Source organism: Rousettus aegyptiacus, unplaced genomic scaffold (assembly GCF_014176215.1).
Source record: "Rousettus aegyptiacus isolate mRouAeg1 unplaced genomic scaffold, mRouAeg1.p scaffold_m13_p_12, whole genome shotgun sequence".
Taxonomy (NCBI): domain Eukaryota; kingdom Metazoa; phylum Chordata; class Mammalia; order Chiroptera; family Pteropodidae; genus Rousettus; species Rousettus aegyptiacus.
Window position 1 is genome coordinate 20,870,026 of NW_023416287.1, and position 14,703 is coordinate 20,884,728.

A 14,703-nucleotide genomic window follows, 5' to 3' on the forward strand; every position below is an offset into this window, starting at 1 on the left:
ATGTGGATATCTAGTTTCCCAATACCATTTATTGAAAAGATTATTCTTTTCCTATTGAATAGTCTTGACACACTGAAAATTATTTGAGCATATATGTGAGGATATATTTCTGGGCTCTCTTTTCTATTCATTGGTCTAAGAATCATCTTTGTAAACATGTTTTTTAAAAATTTATTTTAAATATAGTTAACATACAATATTATATTAGTTTCTGGTGTACAACAAAATGATTTGACATTTATGTACCTCACAAAGTGATCACTACAATAAGTTTAGTAAGCATCTGTCGCTGAGTAAGTCTGTCTTTTGCTAGTACCACATTGTTTTGATTACCACAGCTTAGTAAGTTCTAAAACCAGAAAGTATAAAGCTTTCAATTTTGCTCTTATTTGAGATTATTTTGGCTGTTCAGGGTCTCTTGAGATTCCATATAAATTTAATGATAAAATTTTCTATTTTTGCAAAACAAAAAATTGCTGAGATTTTGATATAGTATTGACATCTTAAAAATATTCAGTTTCCAAGACTTATTATTAAGAATATTAAGACATTCATGAGATGTCTTTCCATTTACCTGTGTCTTGCATAGTTCTTTAGACATGGCTTTCTTTCCTGTTTGAACATATTTAACATAGCTTATTTAAAGTCTTTGTCTTGAAGGTCCAATGAGCTTCCTCTGGAAGACTTTTTATTGATTGTTCTCCCCATGTGCATGCCCTTATGGACATCTCATTCCCCAGCCTTTCCTTCCAAGCCTTTTGGTTAATCTATTGTCGTCCTCAACTGTTATTTATCTTCTCAGGCAGCTCTGACTAAAATACATGCCTGTAATTGGTTTTGACAAATGTTGCCTAATAGGATCTTTAGCTCTAGGAGGATGCTGAGTCAAATAAAGTCAAGTCTTCTGAGCTAGTCTCCCAGGGGGTCACCAGACAGGTCAAATAATGACAGTTCTTTGTGAATGAAGCCTGTCTTGTTCTTTCCAGTACTGAGAATGCAGGCTATTACTTTCAAGGCTACCACTGAGTTTGGGAGTGGGAGATGTTTTAATGATAAAGTAAAATGCTAGAAAGCTCATTGTTTTACTGAGAGTCAGATTTTTTTCCTGAATAAGTGCTCTTGGGCAGGGATAAACCTTCGGCTAATTTCCAGATTGCCAACAAAGTTGATTCTGACAGTTTTGCCAGTATTTTCACTGCTTTTATGGAGAGAAAAAATTTCAGCATTCCTTAAGTTATCATTTTCACTGATGTCACGCTAGACCTTTTACATTTATGGGAATTATTGATATATTAGAGCTTAAGTATGCCATTTTGTTATTTGTTTTCTGTTTGTTCCCACTCCTTCTCTTTTCTAAACTCTGAGTTATTTGAACAATTTTTAGGATTTTGTCTTACTTAGTTTATAGTGTTTTTAAAAGTATATTGCTTTATATATTTTTGTTTTACAATATACAGGCAGTTCTTTCTTATAGCTTCTATTTTTGCTGAAATTTTCCACTTTTTATTTGTTTCAAAACAATTACTCTTTCTTGAAGCATTGTATGATGGCTATTTTAAAATTCTTTTCAGGAAATCCCAGCATCTGATTCATCTTGGTATCAGTGTCTCTTCCAGTTCTTTTCTTATTTTAAAATTGGACTTTCTTTTTCACTATTGAGTTGTAGGGTTTCTTATATGTTTTGGATACCAATCCCTTATCAGATATGTGGTTTGCAAATATTTTCTCACATTTTCTAGGTTGACTTTTCACTTCTCCTGTGCCTTTAATTCAATGTCTGAAACTCTTTATTTTTCCAGTGTTATAGTTTCTCACAGTGACAGGACTAGTACAATTGCATTTACTTTTGGGAGGGTTAGTTCAGTTACATTTGCCTTGTCATGGTAAGATGTGGAAAGCCTATCCTTGACTTTTGAAAGAAGCTTTTCACTCATTCACATACTTTTTTATTCAAAAGACTGGACCTCACCCATCAATCTTCCATGTGATTCATTGGAGTAAAAAGCCTCCTCTAAAAAATCCTTTTATTCCCAGTTCTCAAGAAATGAATACTGAATTCCTCAGACTGAATTTATTGTTTTGAACAGTGATTAGTCTCTGAGTTTCAGCAATTTGATTATGTTTTTTTCTTTATCTCTCATTTTTTGCACCTTCACTCACAGACAGAATGAAAAACTCCAAAGGCATATGCTTTAAGACAGATATTGTTTGTAATCTAGGCTCTATTCCTAATTAGATGTATGGCATAGATATGTTACACCATCTCTTCACTCTTTATCATCTTCCTCTGTGAAGTGGAAAATACCACCTAACTTCAGTGTTTTGGTAAGTTTCATAACTATACGGTAGTATTTAGTGCAGAAAATGATACATGGTAAATTTATGGTAAATATGAATTGCCTTTATTTTTGCCTAATATCATTTCCTCCCTTCTTCCATTTATACCCCCTCTTCAATTTAATTTTTCTTCCCCATATTTTCTTTCATCATCATTTTCTTCTTCTTCCTTCTCCTCGTCCTCCTCGTCCTCCTCCTCGTCCTCCTCCTCATCCTCCTCCTCGTCTTCCTCCTCCTCGTCCTCCTCCTCCTCCTCCTCCTCCTCCTCCTCCTCCTCCTCCTCCTCCTCCTCTTCTTCTTCTTCTTCTTCTTCTTCTGGCTCTTCTTCTTTTTTTTTGTTAGTCCATGATGCCTAGTACAGTATTGGATATTTAGTAAGCACTACTGACAAAAGGTGATATTCTACTGTCAGGAGGATAAAAACAAATGTTTTTTAAAAGATTTTTTATTTCTTAAATTACATGTTCATTTTATCATTGTTTGATTGATTGATTCATTCATTCATTCAAATTTGTCTCACCCAAAATGCCACTGGCTCTAACTTGCTTTTATTTCTTACTGGGAAGAAAGGCCCACCTTGACATGGGTGCTACCGACAAATCTCTCACACTTACACAGAGTGTCCAGCTGAGATATTGATATATATCATCCTCTGCCTGGCTGACTCCAGGTATGTCTCATCCCTTTTAGTTCACTGCACACAATGCTGGCCCATTTCCAAAACTAATAAAGACTAGGCACTGTCCTATTGCAAAGATCTCTATTTGGTCCCCTGCAACACAGTCCTTCATTCTCTCAGGACATGTCAGTCATGAAGCCCTATTTAATGGCCATTTCCATCCTTCTGATCCTGGTTCATAAGACTCCAGGTAATTCAGGCCTCTCTCAAAAGTTCTGGGGTCTTGTATGTGCTATTGGTATCTTGGTGACCTCTAAGATGATTCTTACCCACGTATAGCAGGCACTACCTAAAGCCTTTTCTGGTCTCAGATGGGTTGTGGATGTTAATCCCAAGGTCCAGCTTATGTTAAGATCTCCCTTGGTTCTGCTCTGCCAATACAAATTTAAGAGGTTGTTGTTCTTGGAATACTGGAGTGTTGAAGCATGAAGTATTTTAGGTCATGCTGTCATTGGGATGAGAGCTTGATTTATGGGTTAGGGGTGAGAAACTGGGATCCAAGTTGGGGAAATAAAAGTAGTTTAAAGTTTGGAGAGTGAGTCGTGGTGGGATGGTGTATGACTTTAGAGTAATATTAGGAAAATGAGCAGGAGTGTGGAGTGGGTGAGCAATTCTATATATAGAATTGGGCTGGACTGATGTTTTGATGTAGTCTAAAGAGGGAATGATATTTTTGTTGAATGGAGCTGAGGATGGAGTTGGGTAGAACTGGGAGTTAGTAGAGTGAAGTTTGTAGCTGGTTTGTAATTTGGCTTGATGCTGTGAATAAGGATTGAGTGGTTTGGCTAGTGTTATGTTTTTGTTAAGTTTTATAATTGAACCCTAGTTTGTTATCAAAAAAGATAGAGCTGGTCTATGGCCATGCCACCCTGAACAAGCCTGATCCCATCTGATCTTGGAAGCTAAACATGGTCAGGCCTGGTTAGTACTTGGATAGGAGACCACCTAGAAAGACCAGGAGCTGTAGGCATAAAAAAAAAAAGAGACTGTAAGCTGACAAGGTCCTTGCAACCTGTGAGGTCAACCAAGGATTGCCTTGCCTAAAAAAAAAAGGGAAGAGAAGGAGCAAATTTTTGGTTTAAGTAGATGTGTTATTCAAGCTGGGCATATGTGGGGTTTATCTGAACAGTGATTGGCTTAGCCAGAGTCTGGGAGTGATTCAGTTTGAGTAAGGCAGTCAAATTATCACAGCAGAGCTGTGGCTATTGCAATAAAAAAATGAATGTTGGATGAAAAATATTGTTATATTTTCAAATTCTTAAAAAAGTTTCTTTAGTGTGATTTTCAGGGACACTGAGAACAATAGCTATAACTGTAGATAGGATAAATGAAATCAGAAGGCTGGAATATCCTCAATGTCTCTGTCAAACCCTGGCAAGTACAGAGAGACATGGGAGTAGTCTCAACCCAGCCTTATAGAAAACCAAGGTTGCTTCTCTTTTTTGGGGATTGAGTTTAGAGTTACCATGGTTACTGTTTTCTCTGCTTTCCCTTTCTCCTTCCTCTCCTTTTTCTCCTTCCTCATCTTCTTCTTACTTTATATTCTCATATCCCTTGTTTCTCATCTTGTTTCATCCTCTTTACTTGAGAGACAATTCTTCTCATGTCTAGTAAAGCTCAGTCCCTATGTTATAATAGTGGTAAAAACCACAGGTTTGCAAGAAACATCACGAAAAGGAAGACAGCACTCTATGCTTCAGAAGTTGTGCATACTGTTGCTTCCTTAGTACCTACTTAATACTTTCACCTGACAGAATTTATGAGCAGGAACTGTTCTGGACAGTCTTTTCTGGGAAAATCAAAGTAATATTTTCCATTCATTGCCCCAAACATATACATATGAAATGAAACTCTTTGAAAGCCAAGATTTTGCTTTTTTAATTTTATGTATTCCTGGTTGAGCTGAGTGCTTTGCACAGAGCAGGGTTTAGCAAATGTTTATTGACTAAATAAATATATAAACGACTTATTCTTAATAAATTTATATGGGTAAGAAGAACCTTAGGAATTGGAGGAGGAAGGGTCATATTTTGAGATGGCAGAAAAAATCATGTATCACATTGATTTTGGCTCTGGATGGAGCTTACAGAGTCTAGAGTGTATGTTTTGTGTCTTGATTTATGACTTTTTAATTTGCTCTTAAAATAATTCCCATGTGGGAAAATGACCTGGGCAATGTCTATAGGTAAATATGAGAAGGTGAGGCAGGATTGTGGCTCTCATGCCAAGCAGGAGCCCATGAGTATTTTCTTGGAATCTTTTGCACAGCACCCTTGCTCTGGCCTCTCACCAGACCTCTCAAATCAGAATATCTAGAGAATTGTTGTGAATATACTTAAAAATCCCCCAGGTTATTACAAAGTATGATATACTTCATTAACCTCCTCCTTTACAAACATAGTCGAGATTTTCTGATCTCATGAAAACTCTCTCATTTCCATTTCTCCTATGGAGAGACTAAGTCCAGAGGTCCAGAGGGTCAGAGGCAATCCTGGGATTCAAGAGTATTGATGACCTCCTCTGACTTTAGTTTGAAGATGGAGAGATCATAAAAGGTGACATCAATTCGATGAAGGTGTTACAGTTTATCATGAAGTAAGGCAATATAGGGTTAGAAAAACTGCAGAAGTGAGAAGTTATAAATGTCTACGATAAAACCCTTGTTTGTTTGTTTGTTTAGCCACTCTAAGCAGAATCCTCTTAGGACTGCCTTTACCTGTTTTCCATGTGGAGAATGTGAGGAAAAGGTAGCCTGCCTGGTCCTATTTTTGGTATCTATGTTCTTATCCATCCTTTGGTGACTACAAAGGGGAAACCTTAGGAGCCCTGGTTTCCATTCAGTGTGTTTGGGAGAAAAGGAAAGTCCTCCATTTCAGATGATAGCCCAAAGAGTGTTGGTATCTCTTCAGGAGGACCCTGCAGATCTCTTCCTCCTACAAGTATACAGATTCATCAGTAGTAGTTCTCAAAAGAGTGACAAATTCCGTGATGAGGGTGAGGATTAATGTAGGAAACGCAGTGGTACCATGATGCTGAAGCATGGATGAAGGGGTCACATTTCTGCCTGCTTCATTTACTTAACCAGCAGGTTTGCCAATGTAGCAGCATTTGAGTGCCTCCCCTGGAATGGAGTGCCAAATTTTGTGGCAATCCATATACACGCTAGCACCCAAATGCTATGGAATGTCTGCCATTGAATCATTTCTTTCTTTCTCTTCCCATCTGTGAGTTCACCTAAACTTTGAAATTGTTATTTTCTTTTGTAAAAAAATTGACAAAGTGGTTTTTTTGTATGTGTGCAGGAAATAACATCAAACTTGCTTTGTTTCATATTCACTAATATGAGTGGGCATCGAAACCTCTGCATCCTTAGCACTAAGTACATAACCTGGAACAGAGTGAATGCTGACAAATGGATATGGAATTAGGGGATGAGTGGATGGTTAAAAAGATCTCTGTCCTCTCAATCTATTCCAAAAAATTCAAGAGGAGGGAAAACTCCCAAGCTCATTTTATGAGGCCACCATCACCCTGATTCTAAAACCAAACAAGACATCGCAAAAAAAGAAATTTATAGGCTGATATCCCTGATGAATGTAGATACAAAAATCCTCCACAAAACATTAGCAAATCAAATTCTGCAAGACATTAAAAAATTAATACACTGTGATCAATGGGATTTATTCCTGGGATGCAAGATTGGTTCAATATTCTCAAATCGATTAACATGACACACTTCTTAAACATTAAGAATAAAAATTATACGATCATATCGATAGATGCAGAAAAAGTGCTTGACAAAGTCCAGCATCCATTTATGATAAATACTCTCAGCAAAGTGGGAATAGAGGGAACTTACCTCAACATAATAAAGGCCATGTATGGCGAACCCCCACCTAACATCATACTTAACAATGAAAAGCTAAAAATGTTTTCCTTAAGATCAGGAACAAGATAAGGATGTCCACTTTCACCACTTTTATTTAACATTGTATTGGAAATATTAGCCATAGCAATCAGATAAGAAAAAGAAATAAAAGAAAGAAGGAAAACCATTATTATTTGCAGATGACATCATACTATATACAAAGAACCCTAAAGATTCCACTAAAAATCTATTTGAACTGATCATTGAATTTAGTAAAGTATCAGGATATAAAATTAACATTCAGAAATGAATTGTACTTCTATATACCAATAATAAATTGTCAGAAAGAGAAATTAAGAAAACAATATCATTTATAATCGCATCAAAAAAATACCTAGGGATAAATTTAACCAAGGAGGTAAAAAACTTTCCTCAGTAAATTATAAAACTATTATAAGAAATAAATTAAGGAAGATATAAATAAATGAAAGCATACACCATGTTCATGGATAGGAAGAATTAATATCATTAAAATGTCCATACGATTCAAAGTAATCTATAGATTTAATGCAATCCCTATCAAAATACCAATGGCATTTTTTTGAAGAACTAGGACAAATAATTTTAAAATTTATATGGAACCATCAAAGGCCCCAAATAGCCACAATCTTGAGAAAGAAAAACAAAGTTGGAGATATCATAATACCTGAAATTAAACTGTACTATAAGTCTATAGTAATCAAAATAATATGGTACTGGCATAAAGATAGACAAGTAGATCAATGGAACAGAATAGAGAGCCCAGAAATAAGTCCACACCTATATGGTCAATTAATCTATGACAAAGGAGGCAAGAATATATCATGTGGTAAAGACAGTTTATTTAATAAGTGGTGTTGAGGAAATTGGACAGATACCTGCGAAAAATAAAACCAGACCACCTTCTTACATCATATACAAAAATAAATTCAAAATGGTTTAAAAATTTAAATGTAAGACTCCTAGAAGAAAACATAGACAGTAAAATCTCTGACATTGCTCTTAGTAATATTTTTTTCTGATATACCTCCTCTGGCAATAGAAACAAAATAAAAAATAAACAAATGAGACTACATCAAACTAAGAAGGTTTTGCACAGCAAAGGAAACCATCGACCAAACAAAAAGACAACCTAATGAATGGGAGAAGATAGTCACCAATACTACATCTGGTAAGGGGTTAACATCCAAAATTTGTAGAGAACTCATACAACTTAACACCTAAAAAGCCCAAACAATCCACTTAAAAATGGGCAGAAGACCTGAATAAGCATTTCTCCAAAGAGGACATACTGATGGCCAATAGACATATGCAAATATGCTCAATGTCACTAATCATTAGAGAAATGCACATTTAAACCATAATAAGATATCGCCTCACACTTGTCAGAATGGCTATCGTCAATAAATCAACAAACAACAAGTGTTTGTGAGGATGTGGAGAAAAGAAAACCCTTGTACACTCTTGGTGGAATTGAAAATTGGTGCAGCTACTCTGAAAAAAACAGTTTGGAGGTCCCTCAGATAATTAAGAATAGAACTACCTTTTGACCCAGCAAACCCACTTCTGGGTATTTATGTGAAGAAATTTAAAATACTAATATAAAAAATATATAAGCACTCCTATCTTTATTGCAGCAGTATTTACAATAACCAAGATATGAAAACAACCTAAGTGCCCATCAATGGATGATTGAATAAAGAAGAGGTGGTATATATACAATGGAATATTACTTGGTCATTAAAAAATGAAATCTTACCATTCATGATGACATATATGAACCTAGAGGGTATTATGCTAAGTGAAATAAGTCAGGCAGAGAAAGGCAAATACCATATGATCTCACTTATATGTGGAATCTAAAAAACAAAACAAACAAATAAAACAGAAACAGACTCATAGGTGCAGGAAAAAAACTGATGGTTGCCAGATGGGAGGGGGTTTGGAGAGCTAAGTGAAAAGGTGAAGGTTTTAAGGTGTATAGATGGGCAGTTAGGAAATAGTCATGGGGATGTAAAGTAAAGCGTAGGGAATATATTCAATAATATGATAATATCTACGTATAGTGCTAGGTGGTTACTGGACTGCAGGGAATCACTTTGTGAATTATGTGGATGTCTGACCACTATTCTGTACATCTAAAACTAATATAAACTAATGTTGGATGTCAACTGTAATTAAAAAATGAAAAAATTTTAATTTTTTTTAAAGAAAAAAGGCAAAAGAAAGAAAAATTCCTTGAATGCTAAACTATGAATTTTGGACTATCTATTGAAAACTATAGAAGGCCTAATGCCTGCAGACATCATGGAATATTCCACCCTCGCCTAAAAATTCTATCACACGGAGAGGCAATGTGACAGAGAGGAAAAAGCATGAGTTTATTATGTAGACTAGAAATGGGATCTTAGTTTGGTCAAGAGTGAACTATGAGACTATAAATAGAATGAGGTCTCTCTTTGAGCTTCAGTGTCTTTATCTGGAGAATGGAGATAACAGCCAGATTTTGTGAGGGTTCTGTGAGATCTCATTTATAAAATGCCTGGTACATAGATGATGCTGAATATATAGTAGCAATTGTTATTATTATTATTTTTCTAACAGCTCCTTTGTCTTTGAAATTTCCAATGGATAACTAATATCATTAACAACTAATATTTATATAATTCTGACTAAGTGCCAGGAACTTTTTCACAGGGTCGTTTTCATCCGAAGAGCCTGGATACACATGGACATTTCTGGATAAGTGATACATAGTTATCAATATTCACAAATGGTTTTTAGCTTATGTAGAAAACATGTGGTAGAGAATTGCAGAGAAAACACATGCATATGCTCAATTTAGGCATGAATGTGAAACTGTGAACAAATGAGTCATGTATCTGTGCCTGTGTATGTATGTGCTAGTGTGCTGCCCATGTATGCACAGCATGTTTCTGTGGGCCAATCTACAAAAAGCCATGCACGACACATGTTTGTTCAAATGTTTCAAAGTATGAAAGCATGAAGGGGCTAAATACGTGTGCCTTGCCTCAGAGTAGATCATGGCTGTCTATGATGAGAGAGGTGTGTGAGGAGGACACTTCCATACGGGCACTTGGGACACGTCCAATATGTGCTCACAGTGGCAGCCCTTAAGGTCCTGGACCTTCAGGAAAGGACTTTTACATCAACAACACTGCCTAATATCTAATTTCCTCTCATATATGCCTGATACTTTTTTGAGCATACTATACGTGCTAATCTAGTCATCACAAAAAAATGTTAAGAAGTTGGCCTTATTATCATGGCCATTGTGAAGGTGATGCAGTGGTGGGTCTGGAAACTGATGTAATTTGCTTAAGGATGTACAATTATAATGACAGAGTCCAGACTTGAATTGAGGTGATTTTGACTCCAGATCCTGTGCTCTTAATTTTCTTAGGGTTTGTTCTCTTTAAATCACGCTTCCCTACTCCTATTATCATTGTTGCATAGAAGCTAAACATGGCTATGTTTTTCACAGGTGACTTTCTCAGATCCTATTTTGGCAAGAGTCGGGAGCCTTGGAATCCATGCCAGCTTTACCATGGCATGTGCAGAAATGCCTGCAAGAAATATGAAATTCAATATTTAACCTGCCCCAATGATCAAAAGTGCTGCCTGAATTTTTCTGCGAAAATAGCCAATTCTAACCATGTGAAGGAGGATTCCAAATTCAAGTAGTCAGTTACAAACACTTAAAGCTACTCTGAAATTTGAATATCACCAATGTTACCCTGTCCTGGAGCATTTCCTCCCCCATTGTGGAATACCCTCCCCATAAAAATGCATTCCTTCTGATGTGTGTGTCTTTCATCTGTGAACAGTCATCGTGGGACAGAGGGAGGTTAGGCTGGGAGATGGGGAACAATGACGTATAGGAAAGGACATTGGTCAAAAATGCAAATAAGATGGTAAGATAGCCCAGAAGATGGTGAGGATGCCAAGGACAGGAGGAGATCGCAGTTCTGCTCTGTTTGGTACCATGACAAAGATTGTGACTCATTCTGGAGGTTGCAGAGAGAAGGTGACCACTAGATTGAGTCTGGATGATTCAGGAAACATGTAGGGGAGATCACTGGGTCCTCTGAGCAAACGCCATAGGATCAGGACAGAGACAAAAGGGTTGCCTTTGATATCCAGAGAGTTACCCCAGTCTGTTCAGTATGATGCAATATCCTCTGGAAAAACCAGAACCAGAAAGATGGGTGGATGGAATTGAGTGCAGAAATTTGGGCAATATTTTCTAAGGGTAGAACTGCTGGGAAGTGGAAGAACCATGCTTGTCTCTGGGTGTTCTTCCGGTTTTAACACGGGAGGACCATTTCTGGATGTGGAGCAGAGGTGATGACAGTCGTAGTGTTAGAGAGGAATTTAAAACAGAAGCTGGACGAACATCTAAAACTCAACAAAAAACACTCAAATTGCACACCAGCATGTCTGAGTGTGGTATCAATGTATAATAGCTATCACAGGTCAGAACCCTGGGTGTCAGGCAGTGAACTGGAAGAAATAAAGAAGGTGCTTCTTGAAGTCTCCAAGCTCCCTGCAGGAGGAGAGGGAGAGGAGAAGGAGTGGCAACTTCCCTGAACAGCCCTGCCTGGGAGTGCTGTGAGTTCCATGCAGCCTGTGGTAGGGCCCAGTCATCAGAGCAGAAAGCAGAGAAGTGAGATGGGATCACAGAGAAACAACCATTGATTTTTACTGGTTGCAGTTGCAAAACAGGCTGAATCTCAGCCCCCAACTCCTAACCTAGAGGGCCACTCCCCCCATATGCTCCGAGACCACACCGCAGAGCCCTAGGGGAATCTGAGCAAAATCTGCCGAACTTGAAGCTGCCTCTGACAGCCACCAGAGCTCCCAGCATGAGGAGGGGGTGGGGAGGAGCTGCAGTGACTTCACTAAACAGCCCTGCCTGAGAGTGCCGTGACTTCCACACAGCTGGTTGCACGGTCCAATTATCAGGGCAGAAAGTAGAGAAGTGGGATGGGACTACAGAAAAACAATAGTTGATTTTTACCAGTTGTGGTTGCAAAACTGAGGCTGAGTCTCAGCCCTCAACCCCCAACCCAGAAGGCCCCTTCCTCGTACCCTCTGAGACCTATCACCACGGAGCCCCAGGAGAATCTGAGCAAATGCTGCCGAGACTGTCACTGACAGGGACTGAAACCGAAGGGAGTGAGCATGATTAAATATCTACAAGAACATAAAAAGGCATTTTTAAGGCTTTATATAAAGCAGGGATCCAAGAGGCTTAGACACCACCTACTGGAAACCAAAAGAAAAGCACCTTCTTTGCAGCAGGCTAAAGAGAGACCTTTATATAATAAATTTCTTTCTGGAAAAACAGCAGAATACACGTCCATTAATGCCCAGGTGGAGAAATAGTCCATTAAACACCATGGACAATCAAGATGATAAGGCATCTCAGAAAGAAAGAGAAAAATCTCCAGAAAATAAGCTTACAGACATAGAAATATGCAGCTTAAAAGACAGAGTGAGTATTCAGAATGGTACTCCTGAAAAATCTCTGAGTTCTGAAACGAGTCATGTCAGCAATTTCAGGAATTGAAAAAGCAACTAGATGAGTAGAGCAAGGAGATTGAAACCCTCAAAAAGAACCGAATAGACTGTCTAGAGATTAAAACACACACACGCGCAAGCACGCACACACTGCAAGAGTTGAAAATGAAACAGTGGGCTTGGAAAATAAAGTCGACCAAATGGAGGAAAGGATCAGTGATACCGAAGATAGAAATCTAGAAATAAACCAGAAAGGAAAAGATAGAAACTGGAGAATAAATAATGAAAGAAAAATACAAGAACTAACTGATACCCTCAGGAGAGAAAACATTATAATAGGTATTATTGAAGGCAAAAAAAAGGAGCAGGGACTAGAAAACATTTTCAGACAAATTATGGACAAGAATTTCCCAAATCTAAAGAATGAGCTGGAGCTTGGAATTCAAGAAGTCAACAGAACACCCAATTATCTCAATCCAAAAAGGCCTTCACCGAGGTGCACTGTATTAAACTTACCTCAAATCAATGACAGAATTCTCAGGGCATCCAGGGGAAAGAAAACGATAACTTGTAAATGAAAACCCAGTAGATTATCCTCAGACTTCTCAGCGCAAACCTTGCAAGCTAGAAAGGAATGGAATAAATATTCAAACTATTACGTGAAAGGAACTGCCAGCCTAGAATAATGTATCCAGCTAAACTCTCCTTTAGATATGAAGGAGAAATTAAGACCTTTCCAGACATACAAAAATTGAGGGAATTCTCCACTACGAGGTCTGCCCTACAGGAAATACTGAAAGGAGTCAGCTCACCTAAAACAAAATGACAAAAAATAATAATATATATAGATATAGATATACATAATTAGGAGTAAAGTGACTATCAGATAAATACAAGCAGGGTAGTGCAATCTTTACTGAGAACAGGGCATTGTAAGCTTAAATAATGAATGTTCAGCATACATAAGGACAAATTGTAATAACAATAACTTAAAAGGGGAGGATTCAAAGCTTAAATTCGCAAAGGGGAATGGAGATAAGCATGCATAAAAGAAAATGGATGACTGTATGTATATAACTATCCTTTTCATATTCATAATGGTAACCACACACAAAAGATTCAGAACTGAAGTATATATAACATAAAACAAGAAGAACCAGAGGAAAACCCACAAAAGCCAACCAAAAGAAAGAAAACAGAAACACAAGGACAGGGAAGCAATGGAAACACCAAGCTACCAGAAAGCAAAAGATAAAATGGCTCTAGGGAGACCTAATATTTCAATAATCACCCTAAATGTAAGTGGACTGAACTCACCAATAAAAAGGCACAGAGTTGCAGAATGGATCAAAAGACAAAACCCAACTATTTGCTGCCTCCAAGAGACACATCTCAGCTTTAAAGACAAATATAGACTGAAAATGAAAGGGTGGCAAATAATATTTCGAGCAAATGGCGTTCAGAGAAAAGCAGGAGTAGTGGTACTAATATCAAACAAAATATACTTCAAAATTAAAAAAGTAAAGAAAGATACTGAGGGACACTTCATAATGACAAAAAGAATTATGTGCCAAGAAGACATAACACTTAATAATATCTATGCTCCCAATCAGGGAGGCCCAAAATACATAAAGCAATTCCTAACAGAACTAAAGAGAGAAACAGACCAAAACACTATCATAGTAGGGGACCTAAATACCCCACTGTCTGATAGAGAAAGATCATCCAGACAGAAAATCAATAAGGAAATCACATCCTTTAATGACACATTAGACCAACCGGACATAGTTGACATTTACAGAGCCTTCCATCCCAAAACAGCTACTTATACATTCTTTTCTAGTGCACATAGAACATTCTCAAGAATTGACCACATACTGGGACACAGAGATAGCCTTGACAAATATAAGAGGGTTAAAATCATACCAACCATATTCTCTGATCATAATGCTTTGAAACTAGAGATCAACTACAAAAAGAAATCAGGAAGAACCACAAATACATGGAGATTAAACAACATGCTACTGAAGAATAATTGGGTCACAGAAGAAATCAAAAGACAGATCAAGAGATATATAGAAATAAATGATAATGATAGTACAACATATCAGAATTTGGGAACATGGAAAAAGCAGTCATAAGAGGAAAGTTCATATCATTACAGGCCTATCTCCAAAAACAAGAATGAGCCCGAATAAACAACCTAACACTTCATCTTAAAAACTAGAAAAGGAGG

At 37.3% G+C, this 14,703-nt stretch overlaps 1 protein-coding gene and 1 pseudogene across 1 annotated transcript; both read left to right on the forward strand.

Moving 5' to 3' along the window:
- The first annotated feature begins 3,139 nt into the window (after positions 1-3,139).
- On the forward strand, positions 3,140-10,628 carry DEFB116 (defensin beta 116). Its single transcript, XM_016148804.1, has 2 exons — positions 3,140-3,206; positions 10,429-10,628. The coding sequence occupies exons 1-2, from the start codon at positions 3,140-3,142 to the stop codon at positions 10,626-10,628; spliced, it is 267 nt and encodes an 88-aa protein (XP_016004290.1).
- LOC118610489 lies at positions 3,868-3,986 on the forward strand (annotated as a pseudogene).
- Positions 10,629-14,703: the final 4,075 nt, after the last annotated feature.